General features: G+C 44.0%; 1 protein-coding gene across 2 annotated transcripts in view; it reads left to right on the forward strand.

Annotated features, from left to right (window-relative positions):
* The window catches only part of stox2b (storkhead box 2b), an 86179-nt gene extending 73314 nt beyond the window's left edge, over positions 1-12865 (forward strand). For both annotated transcript variants that reach the window (XM_078289318.1, XM_071895468.1), the window contains exons 3-4: positions 7230-9624; positions 12661-12865. In XM_078289318.1, coding sequence (XP_078145444.1) covers positions 7230-9624; positions 12661-12865 — 2600 coding nt within the window. The remainder of the gene's footprint in view (positions 1-7229; positions 9625-12660) is intronic.
* The last annotated feature ends 3321 nt before the right edge of the window (positions 12866-16186 follow it).

The following is a 16186-nucleotide window of genomic DNA, read 5'->3' on the forward strand; positions in this document are numbered from 1 at the left end:
GTGTAATTTTTGGTCCAATGCTGGCCTCTATCGTTCAGCGTTGTCATTGCAACAACATTGCCTTAGTCCTTAGGCCTTAGTAGAGCAAGACCATCATCGGCAAGGTGGTGCCGGTTGGACTGTTTCAGAATCAACAACAATGAACATTTTATCATTTTTTTGACGCTTGCCGTGATTAAGATACTGAAAATTTGGTGCCATTTGTCTTAAGGAGAAGTTAATGTCAACCCCTTGTTTACAGCACTTGAAATGAATGTTGCACTTGAAATGAAAATTGAACTAACTATTAATCTTCACACTTCACACAATTTATCACAAAAATCACACAACCCCCCTCTTACATTCAGGAAAAACCCATATGTCATTACAACACGGGACTAACCCCCAGTTGCTCCTGTGGAGCTGCTCAGTGCCCTACAGCAGAAGACTATGGTTGTACTGGGCAGCTCCCTGTTGGTAACATGTGAATGTGAAGCAGGGTGGTGCTGAAAGAAGAGCATGGTGCTCAGTTAACTTACACTGGATAAATAAAAGGTTAGCAGATATCAGATGATCAGTATGAGAGAATTTCCCCCACACTAAAATCCTTTGCCAAGAGCCATGTGTTTCATGTTGGAAATCAAAGAAAAGCCATTTGATTTTTTCTGGAAAAGTAATGATGGGATCAGTTCTTGGTATTGGCCTGGCAATCTGAAACAGCATAGAAAGAGTCCACGGAAAATGAAGCAGGAATGTTAATTGTACTTGCAACACCGGTTTATTTCTAATGGGAGATTACACTTTCCCTATTCGCTACGCTCCCTCCCATTTTGGTGAGCCAAAGCAGTAAAACAATGAGCAGTATGTCTGCTGTCTGTAAAACCAGAGTTGTGGGAGTGTAGGGCATGTTAAACTAGAAACTGTGTAGGAACCTCAGCATAGTCAGTGCCTTCGAGTAACATCTGAATGGCAGACTCTGCTTCTGACCACGCCTCAACAAACACACAGAGACATTTGTCTATTTGTGTGTGTTAGTGTGTGTTTTTGTGTGTCAGTCAAGCTCTGGGTTTCCCTCTAAAGGGAACTTGCGTCATGTCACCACAGCAACTGCACACGTATGATGTAATGACAGGTAACGCACACACACACACACACACACACACACACACACACACAGACACACGGCTGTCTGCCTGCCTGCTGCGCTGTCTATCAATTAATCTGAGAATGTGTGGCTCGGTGATCTTCTAGTCCTCATGATCTTTTGGTCATCTTTTGGTCTACTGATTTTGAGGGATGTTTTTCAACATTTAGGGCAATTTAATTGATTTTTGCTCCAATCCCCTATTTTTACCACACCCTGCTGTATAGTGTGTGTATGTATTAGTGGGGTGAGTGTATGACCTCAGTTGGCATTCATTTTTTTAAATAGCTATTTTTGTTAAATGTCAACAATCTTGATAAAGATAAAAAGTGTGATTAAAAACATACTATGGATTTTGGTACGATTGTTAAATTAAAGTATGGACAGTGCTAGTATGTACTGGTCTAGTGTGGTATGTACTGGCCTGGTCTGATTGGTATGCACTGCTCTGGTCCGATTTGATGTGTACTGGCCTAATCTGGTCTGGTCCAGGATAGGATGGGATGGGATGATCTGGTGTGTCTCGATCTGGTATGTGCTGGTCACCAACCAACGATTAATCAACTAGTTAGGGAAGTTATCACAAATGTTTTATTATTTTTGACAGTATGGAAAGTACATGACTGGAATACCAGCCAATGAGTTTAAACCGTATAGTTCATTGGTTGAAACTGGCCATATCCATTCAGATGATTTATGCCTTACGCTGAGAGTAAATAATATAAAAGTAAAATTGTTAAAGTGGTAATCTCCAAAATCCGTGTTTTTTTATTTTGGTCATGTCTTTTTTGCTCAGACTCATTGCTGTGGTGTTTCTGCACTGCACTTCCCAGAGATCACCTGTCAATCAAACAGTGTGTCCAGTGCTGTGATGTCTTTTTCCTTGGGTTTTTGTCTGTTCAGCCATGGTGGCTATCGTTGCTCATGCTATTTACCCCGTTCTTCTGCTATTTATTGCAAAGAAACCAGAAACATAAAACGCATCACTTCCTGTACCAGAGAATTTTTCTCAGGAAAAATCTACCAGACACTGGGTGTTTAAAACGGCAAATGGAAAAGCTTTTGTGAACTGGCTGTAGCTTGGACCACCATTGTGGTATATCTGGGATAAAGTGGGATTTGGCAGGTGGGGGAACCCTGTTTCCGGGGGGGGGGGGGCACATAATGATACCCTGTATAACGTTAACCGAAAATGTAAAATTATGTTATATTACTAGATTTCAGCATTGAGGTGCTTACATTCATGATTTTGCATAGGCATACTAACCTAAAAACCTATTATTGGGAATCGCGAGAAAGTTTCAGAGCGACAGAGACACAGTGCGTCCCCGTAACCATAGTAACTCACTCTCACTCCTGCCTGCGTGCGCACGGCGCGAGAGGAGAGGGAGAGACGCAGAAGAGCCGCTGACTGAGATTACTCTGAGCAGCATGCATGGGAATAAATTACAATATAATAGATTTGTGTATATTTCTCGCTATTCAGATGGTCTGAATAACTCGCTGCTGCACGGGGCTGCTCTGTCTCGTCTGTCTGTGCGCTGTCAGTGTCTCTTTTCGCGCCGCGACGTTATCGGTTATGAATCTGTTTTTCACTGCGTGAGAAAATGGACTTGTGGCGTGAGAGCGTGTGAAAAATGTCAATTGCGTGAGTCTCACGGTCAATGCGTGAGAGTTGGCAGCCCTGTGAACTCGCTTGACATTATTATGTATGAAACTGCCAATCAGATTTATTTACTTATTAATCGAAGGTGCCGGAACGCTGTTCCGGATCGTTCCGGCCCACTTTAACCCCTGGGTAAGGTAGAGTAGCAAAATAGTCATTTTTGTAATATGAAAATGTTGTAGATTATTACTTTAAATAGCTAACCTGAAAACCATTTTAAAACTGTTGATTGTTTATGATTGCATTGTAAAAATGCATAATTTGATCTGAACCACTGTGGCCAATGAGGGTATGGTGAACAGAATAATAACTGAATAACAGACTGCTGTTTCAAACAGTATAACAGACCACTGTTTCACATCTAATCATGCCACTCCCCATTCAAGAAGTCTGATTCATTAAGTTGATTTCTAATCAAATTAACTCATGCCACCTAGTGACAAAACAATGTTACTCCATGGTTATTGCAGACAGTCCTGCTGGATTGTTTTTTGATGGAAGCTCGTAAATTACTTAAGCTTGAAATAAAATCATTTTAAATCAATATGTTGTGCCAAATGATTGTCTATGGTATGTAGCCGTGCAATAAGAGGGATAATGTACAGTGAGCCTCCAGTTCGTGTTGGGGTCTTTATTCAACCTGTCAGGGCTCATTTTGCAATAATGACGACTCACATTATCCCTTACATTTCACCCAGCCCTAAGTCTAGTTGTTTAATCGTTCCATCACTATAATTCTCAGTTCTGTCTCAAAACTCAGTAGAACTGATCAGTAGACTGTTTCACCGCACTGAATTTTAAAATGTTTTAGTAGGCTAATACTTATGACATCTGTATCCCAAAAATGCCAGGATGTTAAATTGTTTGGTTTGATGAAGTAAACATTTGGATATACAGTATATTACAGATATAGTAACATTAGAAGCTATCCATAATGCTGTGCAACATGAATGATGGTCAATTCAACCAGTCATGAAAAACAGCGTGACAGTAGACATGCCTTAGCATGTGGACTCCAGTATGTTTTAAATTTTGTGTGCAAAAAATGTCATGTTCTTAATATTGGCATGCTGCAAAGATATGGTATACTATTCACAAAGGTTAAACCAACATATGAGGCAGATATTGATCTTATTTTTTATTTTATTTTTTATTATATTATTAGGATTATTGGGATATTATCAGAGGCTTTTTCATCCTGGCAAGAATAAAATTGTGGGCGACACACTTGTAATTTTATTTTGTTTTTTGTCATGAAAATTGTCAAATTTAAAAATATTTGAAATTTGACAATTTATAGAAATATCAGCTACTGGCAGCTTCAGTTAAAAAAATATTGATATCGGCTTTCAAAAATCACATCACATCACATCACTCAAACCCTACTGTTAAACGACAGTCTCGACATTCTACATTTAAACTATGCTTAAGTCCGACACATGGTGAGCATCATGTCATTGCTGCTTTGTATGACTATTACTGGCAGCATTACTGCCAGCATGATGAATCTGATAGTACAAAGATATAATGGATAGCTCTGCACCACACCAACTGCTTTTACTGTAGCAACCAATCTGGTACAGACCTCAGACAAATTTATTTTTCTCACATACTGTTATTCACAAATTGATGTAGACACTTTCCCCTTGTGGAGAATTTATCTCAAACTAGTCTTGTCGTTAACATAAGATGGCCACAGCAACTTTTCCCTTCATGCCAATACATTGAGAACAGACAATGATCTGCTTCATGTTTTTCCTCTACCACACATTTTGATGCCATTACGATGTCAGGAAGCGTGTGTGTGTGTGTTTATGTGTGTTGATAGCAGGTAACGTGGTTAGAATGCAGACAATACTGCTGAATTCAGCATGCTAGCTCCCTCTCTTCAGCCTTCTTATGAAGAAGATGGAGAGAAAAAGGGATGGACAGACCTTGTGTGTGTGCGTGTGTGTGTGTGTGTGTGTGTGTGTGTGTGCATGCCTGCGTGCACGTGCAGCCTGTCTGTCTGCACTGGTGTTGCATCACTCTGGCTGGGCTGTAAGGCCGCTATGATGTAACCAGCAGTAATACCTCCAGACTGACAGAGAGAGAGAGCGAGACAAGGAGAAAGCAGAAAGAGAGAGAGAGAGGAGTGGTTAGTGAAGGGGAGAGAGTGGGAGAAAGAATGGGAGAATAATAGAAAGAAGAAACAGGGGAGGGGAGTAGAGTGAATAAATGAGAGAGAGAAGAGCACAAAAGGGGAGGGGGATTGAAACTGTCTCGGCATTTGTAAAATTAAATGAATGCTTGCCGATTTGAATGGATGTACTGTCTTCTTTTTGGCTGCTGCTGCATTCAATCATTTGGAGCTTTACAAACTTCTCCTGGGAGACTCCCACCATAGCTGCTTTTAGTTTGAAGAGAGAGTGGGCAAATACTTTAAACAAGTAGTTATTAGGATAGCTTTATGGCGTTTCTGCTTCTTAGATTAGAAGCAGTGGACAAAGGAAAGAGAGGACAGAGAGAAAGAGAAAGGATAACGTATAGAATAGGTTAGAAGCCAGATTTGAACCCATGCTGCTACAAGTACATGGTAGGTGCTATGTGAGTCACCAGGAGTTGTGTAGATATTTTCCATGCATTTTCAGTTATTTTACATTCAGGGCATTTATTAGTTCAGTTCAACCTAAAGAGATGCAGTGACTGCAGGTCCTCAAAAAGTCTTCAATCTAAACTAAACTTTAAACTCAAGGACTTCAAATGTCTTGTATACAGTTAAATGTTTATTTAATTTGTTCATTTTTCATTCTTTTTTTTTTAAATCTTGTTTTAGAAGTCTAAAGTTTAAAATGTTGCGGTTTCTTAGTGCGCTGTCTTTCGGGTGAGAAATCAGTCCAGTCACACAGACTTTCATAGGTCTAAAGTTGTTTTCATTTTCACATTTATTTCAGTTGCAAATTTGGTATTTTTTCTGTATATCATTGTAACATTGCAATGATTTTAGAAAGAAAGGAGTGTGGGCAAGGAAAACAAAATAACTGACTGCCTCCCTTTGGAGCTTTTACCTATCGTCTTGTTTGGTCCCTCCCTAAGCCAAAAGCCAGTAAGTCCAGTATCCTTTAAGCGATTTTGAAGCCTGCAGCCCTTTGTAGTGAGCTCCAGCTAACCAGCTCAACTAGCCTCACTTGTGAGGAGCTTCAAGTTGGAGGTTGTAGCTTCCAGTAGCCACCAGAGGGAGACAATTGAGCATAGCAGTGCTCCAATAAAATGCCTCTCAGCCCCTTCCATCACATGAACAGAAAAGATGTAGCCTGCATTATACCAGTCTTCCCTACCACTGAATAGTCATGGCTTGCCATCCTGCCCTCAGGTGCTACCACCTGCCCAAAATGTCTTCAGTATTGGCGTCAGTTAGGTTTCAATGGAGCATGCTCAGCGGCCTTTCCAACCAACAAGAGTCTTATGCAATTGAGGGGGAAACACTTTGTACTATTCTCAATTCTATAACAACGGAAAACTGCAAAGACAGTGGTTCCCAAATAGAGGTCCAGGGACCTCCAGGGGTCATTGAGAGCGTCCCCACTAAAATGCGGAAAAGTTTAATTTCATTAATATTTCAGTCACATAAGCTTAGCACTATGAGAATATGTGTAAGGATGAACATTAAATCATAACTAACAACAAACATTTTTTCAGATGGGATTCCTGTGGACAAAATCTTTTGAAATGTTAGTCTAAGGACTTGTTCACACAGGACGCAGAACAGACGCGCATCAGTTGCGTAGCATAGCCTGCTTCCTTTCAGCACCCATGTTAATGGGTGGTTCCAGTAGTACATTTTCTCTGTACACTGCGTGCAGATTTCACAGACACAGTGGAAATGCACTGTAGATGGTCAGATTTGCATCATAACACCTCAAAGGCACATATATATTCAATGATCAACCTACCAGTGTTTTTACAGTTGTTGTTGTTGTTGTTTATTAGTACATTTAACCTGATGTAAATTTTAAAAGCAAGAGTCATAGTGGGATGCTTTTGAAATATCACATGCCAAATGAACATTCGGTCTGCTATTGAATTATCACTAAAATAAATAAGATTAGATTAGTAAATATTTGGGAGATAGAGAGAGATGGATAGATCCTATGCTTGTCCAAAGCTCGTCCAATCACAAGTCAGAACACTAGCTGAGAAATAATCCTACACATATCAATGTGACAGCTTTTATGCGTGAGAGAGTCTGTAGAGAGTGAAGATGGATGATATAAAGTTAATTGCTGTAGTCGAAAAATACAGGGAGCTGGGCTATATGATCATCAGCATTGTTTCTACAAACACATTATTAAAGTAGATGAGGTTTGAATGTTGTTGCTTCGGCTATTGGATGTGAGATCTGTGTGGGGATCCTTGACATGAACCCTTGGTCTAACTGTTTCTTCTCTCTGATTGTTGCAGGTGTTCCCACGCCGACAGAGGAGGTTCTGCACCACACGCTGAGCATGCTGGTCCGTGAGCGGAAGATCTACCCAACACCGGACGGTTATTTTATCGTGACCCCTCAGACCTACTTCATCACCCCCAGCCTCATCCGAACTAGCTCCAAGTGGTACCACTTAGACGAGCGATCCGGTGACCGACATCAACAGCAGCAGCATCAAAACCAACAGCAGCATCAGCAGACGCAGTGCACCTCCCCTCTTTCTGGCACCATCACCCCATCCACCTCTGGAGGTGTTCGAGATCGAACGCACCCAAAGCCGAGCCAGAACCACGGTGGGGGTGGTGGAGGAGGTGGGGATTCTTCGTACAACAACAGCTACCGTGGAGACGACCCCCCCAGCCACCACACCACACTTCAGCGGCGATCGCCCAAGGACCATCGGGAGGCATATTCCTCCCCACACTCCCCCCAAACACCTCCTCAACAGGGAGTAGGCACCACAGAAAAGAGCCGCAGCACTCTCAGCTTCCCCTTCAAGACGGATACGCTTACCAAGCACCGAGGAGGGGGAGGAGGAGGAGGAGGAGGCGAGACAGAGAAGCAGGCAGGAGGAGGGGGTGGTAGTGGAAGTCGGAAGTTTGGTCTGAAGTTGTTCCGTCTGAGCTTTAAGAAGGACAAGGCCAAGCAGCTGGCCACCTTCTCAGCCCAGTTCCCCCCTGAGGAGTGGCCGCTTCGGGATGAGGAGGTGCCCAGCCAGCTGCCCCGGCACGTAGAGATGGAAATCATCCGCAGAATCAACCCTGACCTTACTGTGGAGAATCTGGCCCGGCACACAGCCGTCATGAAGCGTCTTGAAGAGGAACGCGCTCAGAGGAGTAAAGCGTCTTCAGCAAATCAGAGCTCCAGGAGTCGGAGGAGCGGGGGCAGACACAGGAAGCAGTCTCAGACCAAACCCAGTCGCTCCCATAGTAAGACTAGGGTGTCCCGCGGTGAGCCAAATGACATTTCCCACCTGGAACTGGCCGACAGGGACTACCGAGCCTATTCGTCCTCGCTGGCCCGGTCACCGAGGGAACATGCCCTGGCGATGGAGCGGCAGCGGGCCCGGCTTCACCTGGCGCACAGCAACCCCAACATCCTAGACTCCTCCCACTTGCCTGTCACGCCGGAGTGGGATGTGTCCGGCGAGCTCGCCAAACGGCGGACGGAAATGCCTTTCCCCGAGCCAAGCCACGGCCCGTCGGCCCACCACTCCAAAGTCCACCGCTCCCACTCCCACACCCAGGAGAGGAAGTCCAGGACCGAGCGCAGTGACAAGGCCAAGGAACGTTCCAGATCTATGGATAACTCCAAAGGACCGCTGGGGGCTGGGTTGATCGGACCACCCGATTACTATGACGACCGGAGCCGCTACTATACTGACGACGGAACCCTGCGAGCCAATCAGAGCTCTTCTCACTACTCGCGGGCCACGCCCCCCACAGCTAAGTTGGCTGGGGATTCACTCGGGTTGGACGGTGGGAGGAGCTTGGAGAAGAGTAAGAGCAGGGACAGCCTACCGGCTTACTCACCCAAACCGATGCCCACTTCCATCCCTCCTGACGACTACTTCCAATGCTCCTCCTCTTCTGAGGCCGTTCTCACAGCAGCCAACCCGCTGGGAACTCTGGGTAAAAGTAGCCATGACGGGTTAAAACTGGGCGGGGTTGACCGGCAAACAGACAGACAGACGCCACATCCCCCAGAATACAAGGAGGACGTGGCAAAGGTGGGTCCCAAAGGTGGCAGTCTGCCTCCAATACCCCTCTCCCTCCCTGATCCCCCTCTCCCTAATGGCCGGCCGCCCCACAGCGCCTCCTCTGCCCAGGAGAAACGTAAAGAGATCTTTAGTAAAGATACGCTCTTCAAACCTCCTCCCAGCCTCCCTCTGCCTGGCTACAGCTCCTTGAGAAAAACCCCGGTCCTCACCTCCTCTGCTCTCTCCACCTCCTGTGACGCGCTTGACTCCCAGGAGGCCTTTGACGCTCCCAAACCTCTAGTGGCCACGCCCTCTGTTCCACCACAGGGAATCGAACCTACTACCAGTGCTGCTGAGGCCTCCTTTGACTACTACAACGTCTCGGACGATGATGAACTCGAAGAGGGGGGGAATAAAAGCAGAGGAGCGGACGAGAAGGCCGGAGAAGGAGGTGTTGGGATGGGAGGAGGAGGTGGAGGAACCATGCAATGGTTGTTGGAGCGAGAGAAGGAGAGGGATCTACAGAGGAGGTTTGAGAGGAACCTCACCTTCCCCGGTGCTAAAGAGAACCTTCCAGAGCCCAGTCAGAACCAGCAGTCGGCCCACTCTGCCAGACTGGACAGTATGGACTCCAGCTCCGTCACTGTTGACAGTGGATTCAACTCACCACGGTGAGAACTGCATCTCATGTCACACACACACACTCACACAACACTGACAGTCTGTTACCATTGATTAGTGTTGCATAGTGTCTTGGTACTGAAAATGTACAGCAGTACACAAATTAAGAAATGGTATTATACCCAAATGTTTACAGAACTGGTAGGCTTATGGCGGTGTTTAGAGTTGTCATTTATTTGTCAGTATGCATTCAGTTTAGACTCACAAACTTGAATCTTTGTAAAACATAATTTATATTACACAGATTTAGTTTGCCATTATTTTTACCAGCTTCCGTTGACTTCCCATTCCGAGACAGGAAGACTGCAGGGATGGGAAGGGGACTGCAAAATATGTCCTTATTAGTATTATCAAAGGCCTTTTAACTGAAAAAAATCGTAAACATTACAATTAATGCATTTAACACAATTTAAAGTGTTTTTCAAGTTTTTATTTTTATCATTTATTATTTGTTCAGCGATATGGTCAAAGAATCAAAACTGTGATACTTGGGCTGGCACAAGCAGTCAAAATTGTGCCATTGTAACATCAGTACTACACACACAGTTAATGGCACCGGAAGGGTTTTTAGCCCTCCTGGTTAAGTTCCCAAAAACCTTAAAGCAAAGGTTCAGGTATTGTTGGCTTTTTTCCCCCCCCAGAAAATTAAGACATTAATTAAGGCTTCTCTTATGACAGTCAAAAGTTTTCACACCAATGTTATTTATATTTGAGCCTCTTGTTAGCATTCTGTATCAATGCTAGTACAAGTTATTGGGGAATAAAACAGTCCTCTCAAAATAGTGCACAATTCAGTTGCCCATGCATTTTGAACGATATAAAGCTCTGAGAGGAAGGAGGAAAGGAAGCAGCTTTGTTCTGTTTGTTGCATACAGAGCAAGATAGGATACATAAGAATATATTCCATCTTCCCCATCTTGTCCTTAAGTCATTGTTTTTAGTGTGATGATTATGACAACAATGATGATGATCACACCAGGCCAAAGTAATGTATTTGAAAGTCATATATTGACTGGGAGCACATAATTTGTAAGATAAGAGAAATCAAATTCTCATCTTGTTGTTTTTTCAGCTAGTTCTGGCTAGCACTATCTATACATTTGGAAGTGCTACAGTTCCACGCATTATTAACAGTCTAAACTAAGGCCGCGGCCACACTGATCCATTGTCTTTGTCCATTTCAATGAGAGCTGTCCGTTGTCTGGACAGGGCTGATAACGCGTCCATCTCCATTAGATTTCCATCCGTTTTGACAGACAGAAAGTTCAACCAAGTTGAACTTGGATGGACAACATCCATTTAGCCAATTATAGGCGTTCCTACGTTTGTTTTGGAAAAGCGATCACAGAGACAACAGTATGACCAAGACAAAGATAAAACGGAGAAAGCCTGGTATAATGTTGGGATGAGGCCAGTTTATTATTTAATTTATACTGTATAGTCAGTGTTACTTCGTTTTTCTATGAAGTAGCACCGTTATGAGCAAAGCTTTAGGCTACTGTATGTCGCGCTACCATGTTGACATTCCAAAACAGCCCAATGGACAGACATCTAGGCCTATCTGTCAATAATGCTGTCTGTTTTCCGACGGATCAGTGTGGCTGAGGCCTAAGTGTCATTGATCAAGGCAATGTACCATGCGTGCTTAACTGTACACTCTTTTATCAGAATGAAGGTCCAGTGCAATGAGAATTGCATTTCTCAATTTCATGGTATAATTTTACAAATGACCTGTTAATGTAAAGTTACCCAAATTATTAAACTGTCAGCATTGTGGAAATTTGACTAACGGCCTTTGAAAAACTCTCCCTCTGGTTGTCAACAGAATCAAACAAATTTAGAATTCCAATCTACTTCATGGTATGATAAATAAATGATGTCAGCTACACCCAGGTTTTAATTAATACTCGGATTGGTCAACAGTATGCATAGCTGATGAGGTGCCTCATAGTCTGTCAGACAATAGCCAACCAGCCACATGCCAAAATCTCTGTGCCTCCATTGTTGCTGGGTGCCAAAGATCCAACACTGGATATTTGTTCCCAAAAATCGAAATATTGGCCTGCAGTGGATTGCACAGTTATAGGGAAGGTTAGGCTCTCACTCAGTCCTACAAGCTTTGTACCATCTAACCATCAAACATTGAAAAAAATGATGCTCATTATGTTAGATATCAACATCAAACTTTTCCTGACTGAGTTGAAATCATTTCACTGGATCTTTAATAACCCCAATATTGCACCATCACAGATGTTCAGTTTCGTTAATTGATCAGAAATTTGTTGCAGGTCTTTGTTCCTTGTTTGTCCTTAACACATAATTCCCTGGGTGTTTAACCCATAATGCACAGTGCTTCCTGTAGTCGGGTGGGATCACGGTCAGATCACGGTCAGATTATGGTCTCAGTCCAAATGAACGTCCAGGGTTGGTTTGAAAACGTACCGAGAAACCTTTCTCTCAACAACGGACCAAACGAAGAGGAAAATTCTCCAGGGTTCTAAATAACTGCTCTAAATAACTGTTGGGACACACTACCCACCTAAAGGCTGATTATAGCCATGATTTGGCCATCATGACTGATTTTCCAGATCGGAGCGGTTGGTGCCAGTTTGTGGTGGTCGCACAGATGATCTTGTAGTGTGGGAGAGTTCAGGACTGTAGTCGCTTTCCTGCCAAACCAGTCGGGATCATCACAATTATTTCAAATGTTTAAGTTTTACAACTTGAATTTGGACAAGTCTTGATTCAAGATTTCCTGCTGTAGTATGAGCTGGTCACCCACTCAAATGTGAATGGAGCCAATGAGTAGCCATTGCGAGACTTTCAACTGGTTGTTGAGTATGTGTTCCTTTTATAATGGCAAGATGAGAGAAATCTGAATGCCAGTCGTTTGGTGTATGATGTTCAGTGTTTTCAGTCTTATAGTTTATCTCCAGCATAAGTGAAAGCTTCCAGCACCTCCTTTCCAATCTTTTCTCTCTTGTTCTAGTTGTATAATCTCTCTTTCCATCTCTCTTTCTCTGCAGAACCAGGGAGAGCCTAGCGTCCAACACTTCCTCCATAGTGGAGAGTAACCGTCGACAGAATCTGGCACTGAGCCCCGGCCACCTCGGCATCGCTACTGGCAACGGTCCCCCCTTCTCCTTCCGTGCCATACCAGAACCCGCCGGCACCCAACCGGAGAAACTCCAGAAGCCCAATGCCTGCCTCGCGTCAATCACCAGCGTCTAGGGGCGGAGCCAAGGGCTGGGCGTGGTTCAGAAAGTTAACAGGCAGGGCCAAGAAAATAAAAGTCCCACCCCACGGACTGTTACAGCATCAGACTGACAGACTGACTGACTCAGTGGAGCTCCAACAGGCCCACTGTAGAACTACAGCTGTTGCACACACACACACACACATACACACACAGGACAAACACACTGACAGATACACAGAGAAATTTAGGCCACCAGTTTCACACATGCACACACACACACGCTGACACATACACACCAGGCCACTGGGCAGACTCTGACCATGTCATTCTACAGCCTCTAGTTTACACACTGCTGTTGTGTTGTTTCACTTGGATAATATGACTGACTGCTGCCTGTATATATATATATATGTGTGAGTGTGTGTGTGCGCGCGTGTGTGTGTGTGCGTGCGCGTGTGTGTGTGTGTGTGTGCGTATGTTTGTATAATCTGTAATCTCAGGTCATGTTATTTCCACTCCCATTCCAGCTGCTCCAACTCAGTGTGTCTCCCTAGTGGTGTCTCCTGGTATTACACTCTAAAGAAATGCAGCTCTTATTGACTACTGTTACTGATGATACAGATGCTGTCTGACAAGTCCAGCTCCTGTTCACCACTCATCAGTTTCCTCTCCTCTATATTCATTCACCAGTGGCAGCCACCATAGAAAGTGCATTGCACAAAAAATGTAAAATTATTACCCCTGACTATTACTACAAAAAGTAACGGGTAACAGTGATGCATAGACAACAGTGTGAGGCAGTGTAGATGGTCAAATTTGCCAACATCTGTAACCAAGACTATATTTGCCATTATGCCCTCTGTATAATCAATTTTGATTTTGTACCTGTTGGAGGCCATGTTGCCCATCTACACTGCCTGAACAAAGTTGCCCATGTAGCATGGTTGTAATGGTAAGGACAAGCTAGTCTGCAATTCCCACTCACAACTATTACTAATTGTATGGATAGCCTAATGGTATATGTGGCCTAAACTGCAGCTCCAGGGATGGGATTTTTCAAAACGTATTTTTTTAGGATTTCAAGGGGACTCCTGTTTCTCTCCTGTGTTTTGTGCCATCATGATCACATCCTTGTTAAGTTTTACAGCTTAGGCTTGTGGTAGTTTTACAGCTACAACTTATGGAAGCCTTAGGTTTTGCAGTTGAAACTTGCGGAAGTCTGAGTTTTACAGTTTGGTGGCAGAGCTGCTGCTTGCTCAGCCATTGATGCGCAAGTAGACGACTTCCACCACTGACAAGCCTTGGGATTTTTCTACCAGATTCTATTGCATGTTGTCCCTCAGAGTCAAGCCCAGCTCCCAAGGGTGTAGGAGTGCAGACGTTTTGACTCTTGAGTTGGTTCTCTATCACTAGGAGTTGTGCTGGAAGAGGAGACGGAGAGACCAAACTAATCGACACCAGACCAGTGTTACACGGAGTAAGCAGGGATGTGATTTTAATTTTTTATTTCAGTATGTCTTTTTTGATACACTACTCTCCCCTTCATTTCCAATGAGTTTCTAATGAGTTTACGACTTTCCTTTTTTTTCTTCTTTTTTGAGTTGTTTTGATCAAATCCCTGAGCCATTCTCACTCCTGGTGCTAAGATGTATTATGGTCAGCTATGGCCATAATGAAAATAATCATAATAAAAAGAGTGATGATATAGGTGGAATATAGTATTATATGGCTGCCCATACGTGACGTGACAGCTCCCGCCTGCACACATTTGGTGACAGCCATTTTGTGTCCCCGCTAGTAAGCATTTGATTGAACTCAATTGGGAAAATGGTACGCAAGAAAGCAACCCATTGAGGTCTGACCGAACAGACAAAGACAGAGAAACGCCCTAAGCTGAAATACACGGTACCTACAGGCGACTGGAACCAGGCCTTTACTGCACTACGGGGCGACCACTGACTATGGCATAGGGAGACGTGGAATAAGACCCACACTTTAAACCCACAAGTTTAAAGTGTCGGTTTAATTGTGAAACCAGGCCTGAGCTGAGCTGGATTCACCCATCCGTACGAATCCTGCAGTCCTATAGGTCCAACGATTTGTCAATCATTCAAATCCCGCTGTCCTATAGGCTCAGGGAGCTGTTAGTCATCCCAGTGTCGTCGTCCTACAGGCTCTTCTACAACTACCTCCACAGCAGCAAAAACACAGCCCACCCCTTCTACTACCACACTGTCATCAGCCTCTAGCCTGTGAATGTCTATGTACACACACACACACACATACATGCGCATACATACACACACACACACACACACTAACACACTATACATCAAAGTGCTGGACTCCCCCCCCCCCCCCCCCCCCCCCCATCATCTCCCTCTTTCTTCGCTAACAAAGCTTCTTCTGATGGTACATGATAGCATTGCGGTTCAGCCCCCACCACCCCCACACCCCACCCATCCTCCTCCTCCCTGTATCATTACTGTGACAACCACTTGCGTCACATGACTTCCTCTGCAGAACCAACCTCTGTCCAGATCCCAGGGAGGGACTTGAACCCAAGTACTACCCTTAACACAGACTGACAGGCACCACAGTAATGGTGGGTCAAGTTTAGACCAGAGCCATAAAGGGACATCGTTTAGTCTTTGCACTTTGAGTGGCAGCCATGTTGGCTCCACAGTCCTGCTCCATGGCCATTGCTAGGTAATATCAGTTCTAAGGAGGAGGCAGCAACATGGTCCCATAGTACAACCTGGTCAAACTCTGGGTATGACATTAGAACAGAATGTCAGATTGATACTAATTTTTGCACCACTAGAATATGATTCTAGTCTCTATTGTACCGCTCTATTGGGGTTTTAGTCCCTGTTCTACCACTGTACTAGGGTCCAACCGCTATACTATGGTACTAATTCATATTTTACCACTGCAGTAGGATTCTAGTACTGCTGTACTAGATTTTTTGTCTCCATTTTGCCACTACAGTAGGGTTTTAGTCCCTACGCTACCACTACAATAGGGTTCCAGTCTTAATTCTGCCACTATTCTAGGGTTCTATTCCCTGTTCTCATACCGTTGTACTAGGGTTTTAGTCCCTATTCTACAACTGTACTACAGTTCTATTCTCTATCTGACCACTATACCAGGGTTCTAGTTTGTATTCTACCACTACATTGGGATTCTAGTTTATACTCTACCACTGTAGGGTTCTAGTCCCCATCCTACTAATATTTTAGGATTCTGATTCATTTTCTACCACTACAATAGGGATAGTCTCTATTCTCCCACTACAGTAGGGTTCCAGTCTCTACTGTACCACTATTCCTGGGTTCTAGTCCCTATTCTAC

This window comes from Centroberyx gerrardi, chromosome 16, assembly GCF_048128805.1.
Source record: "Centroberyx gerrardi isolate f3 chromosome 16, fCenGer3.hap1.cur.20231027, whole genome shotgun sequence".
NCBI classification, from domain to species: Eukaryota; Metazoa; Chordata; class Actinopteri; order Beryciformes; family Berycidae; genus Centroberyx; species Centroberyx gerrardi.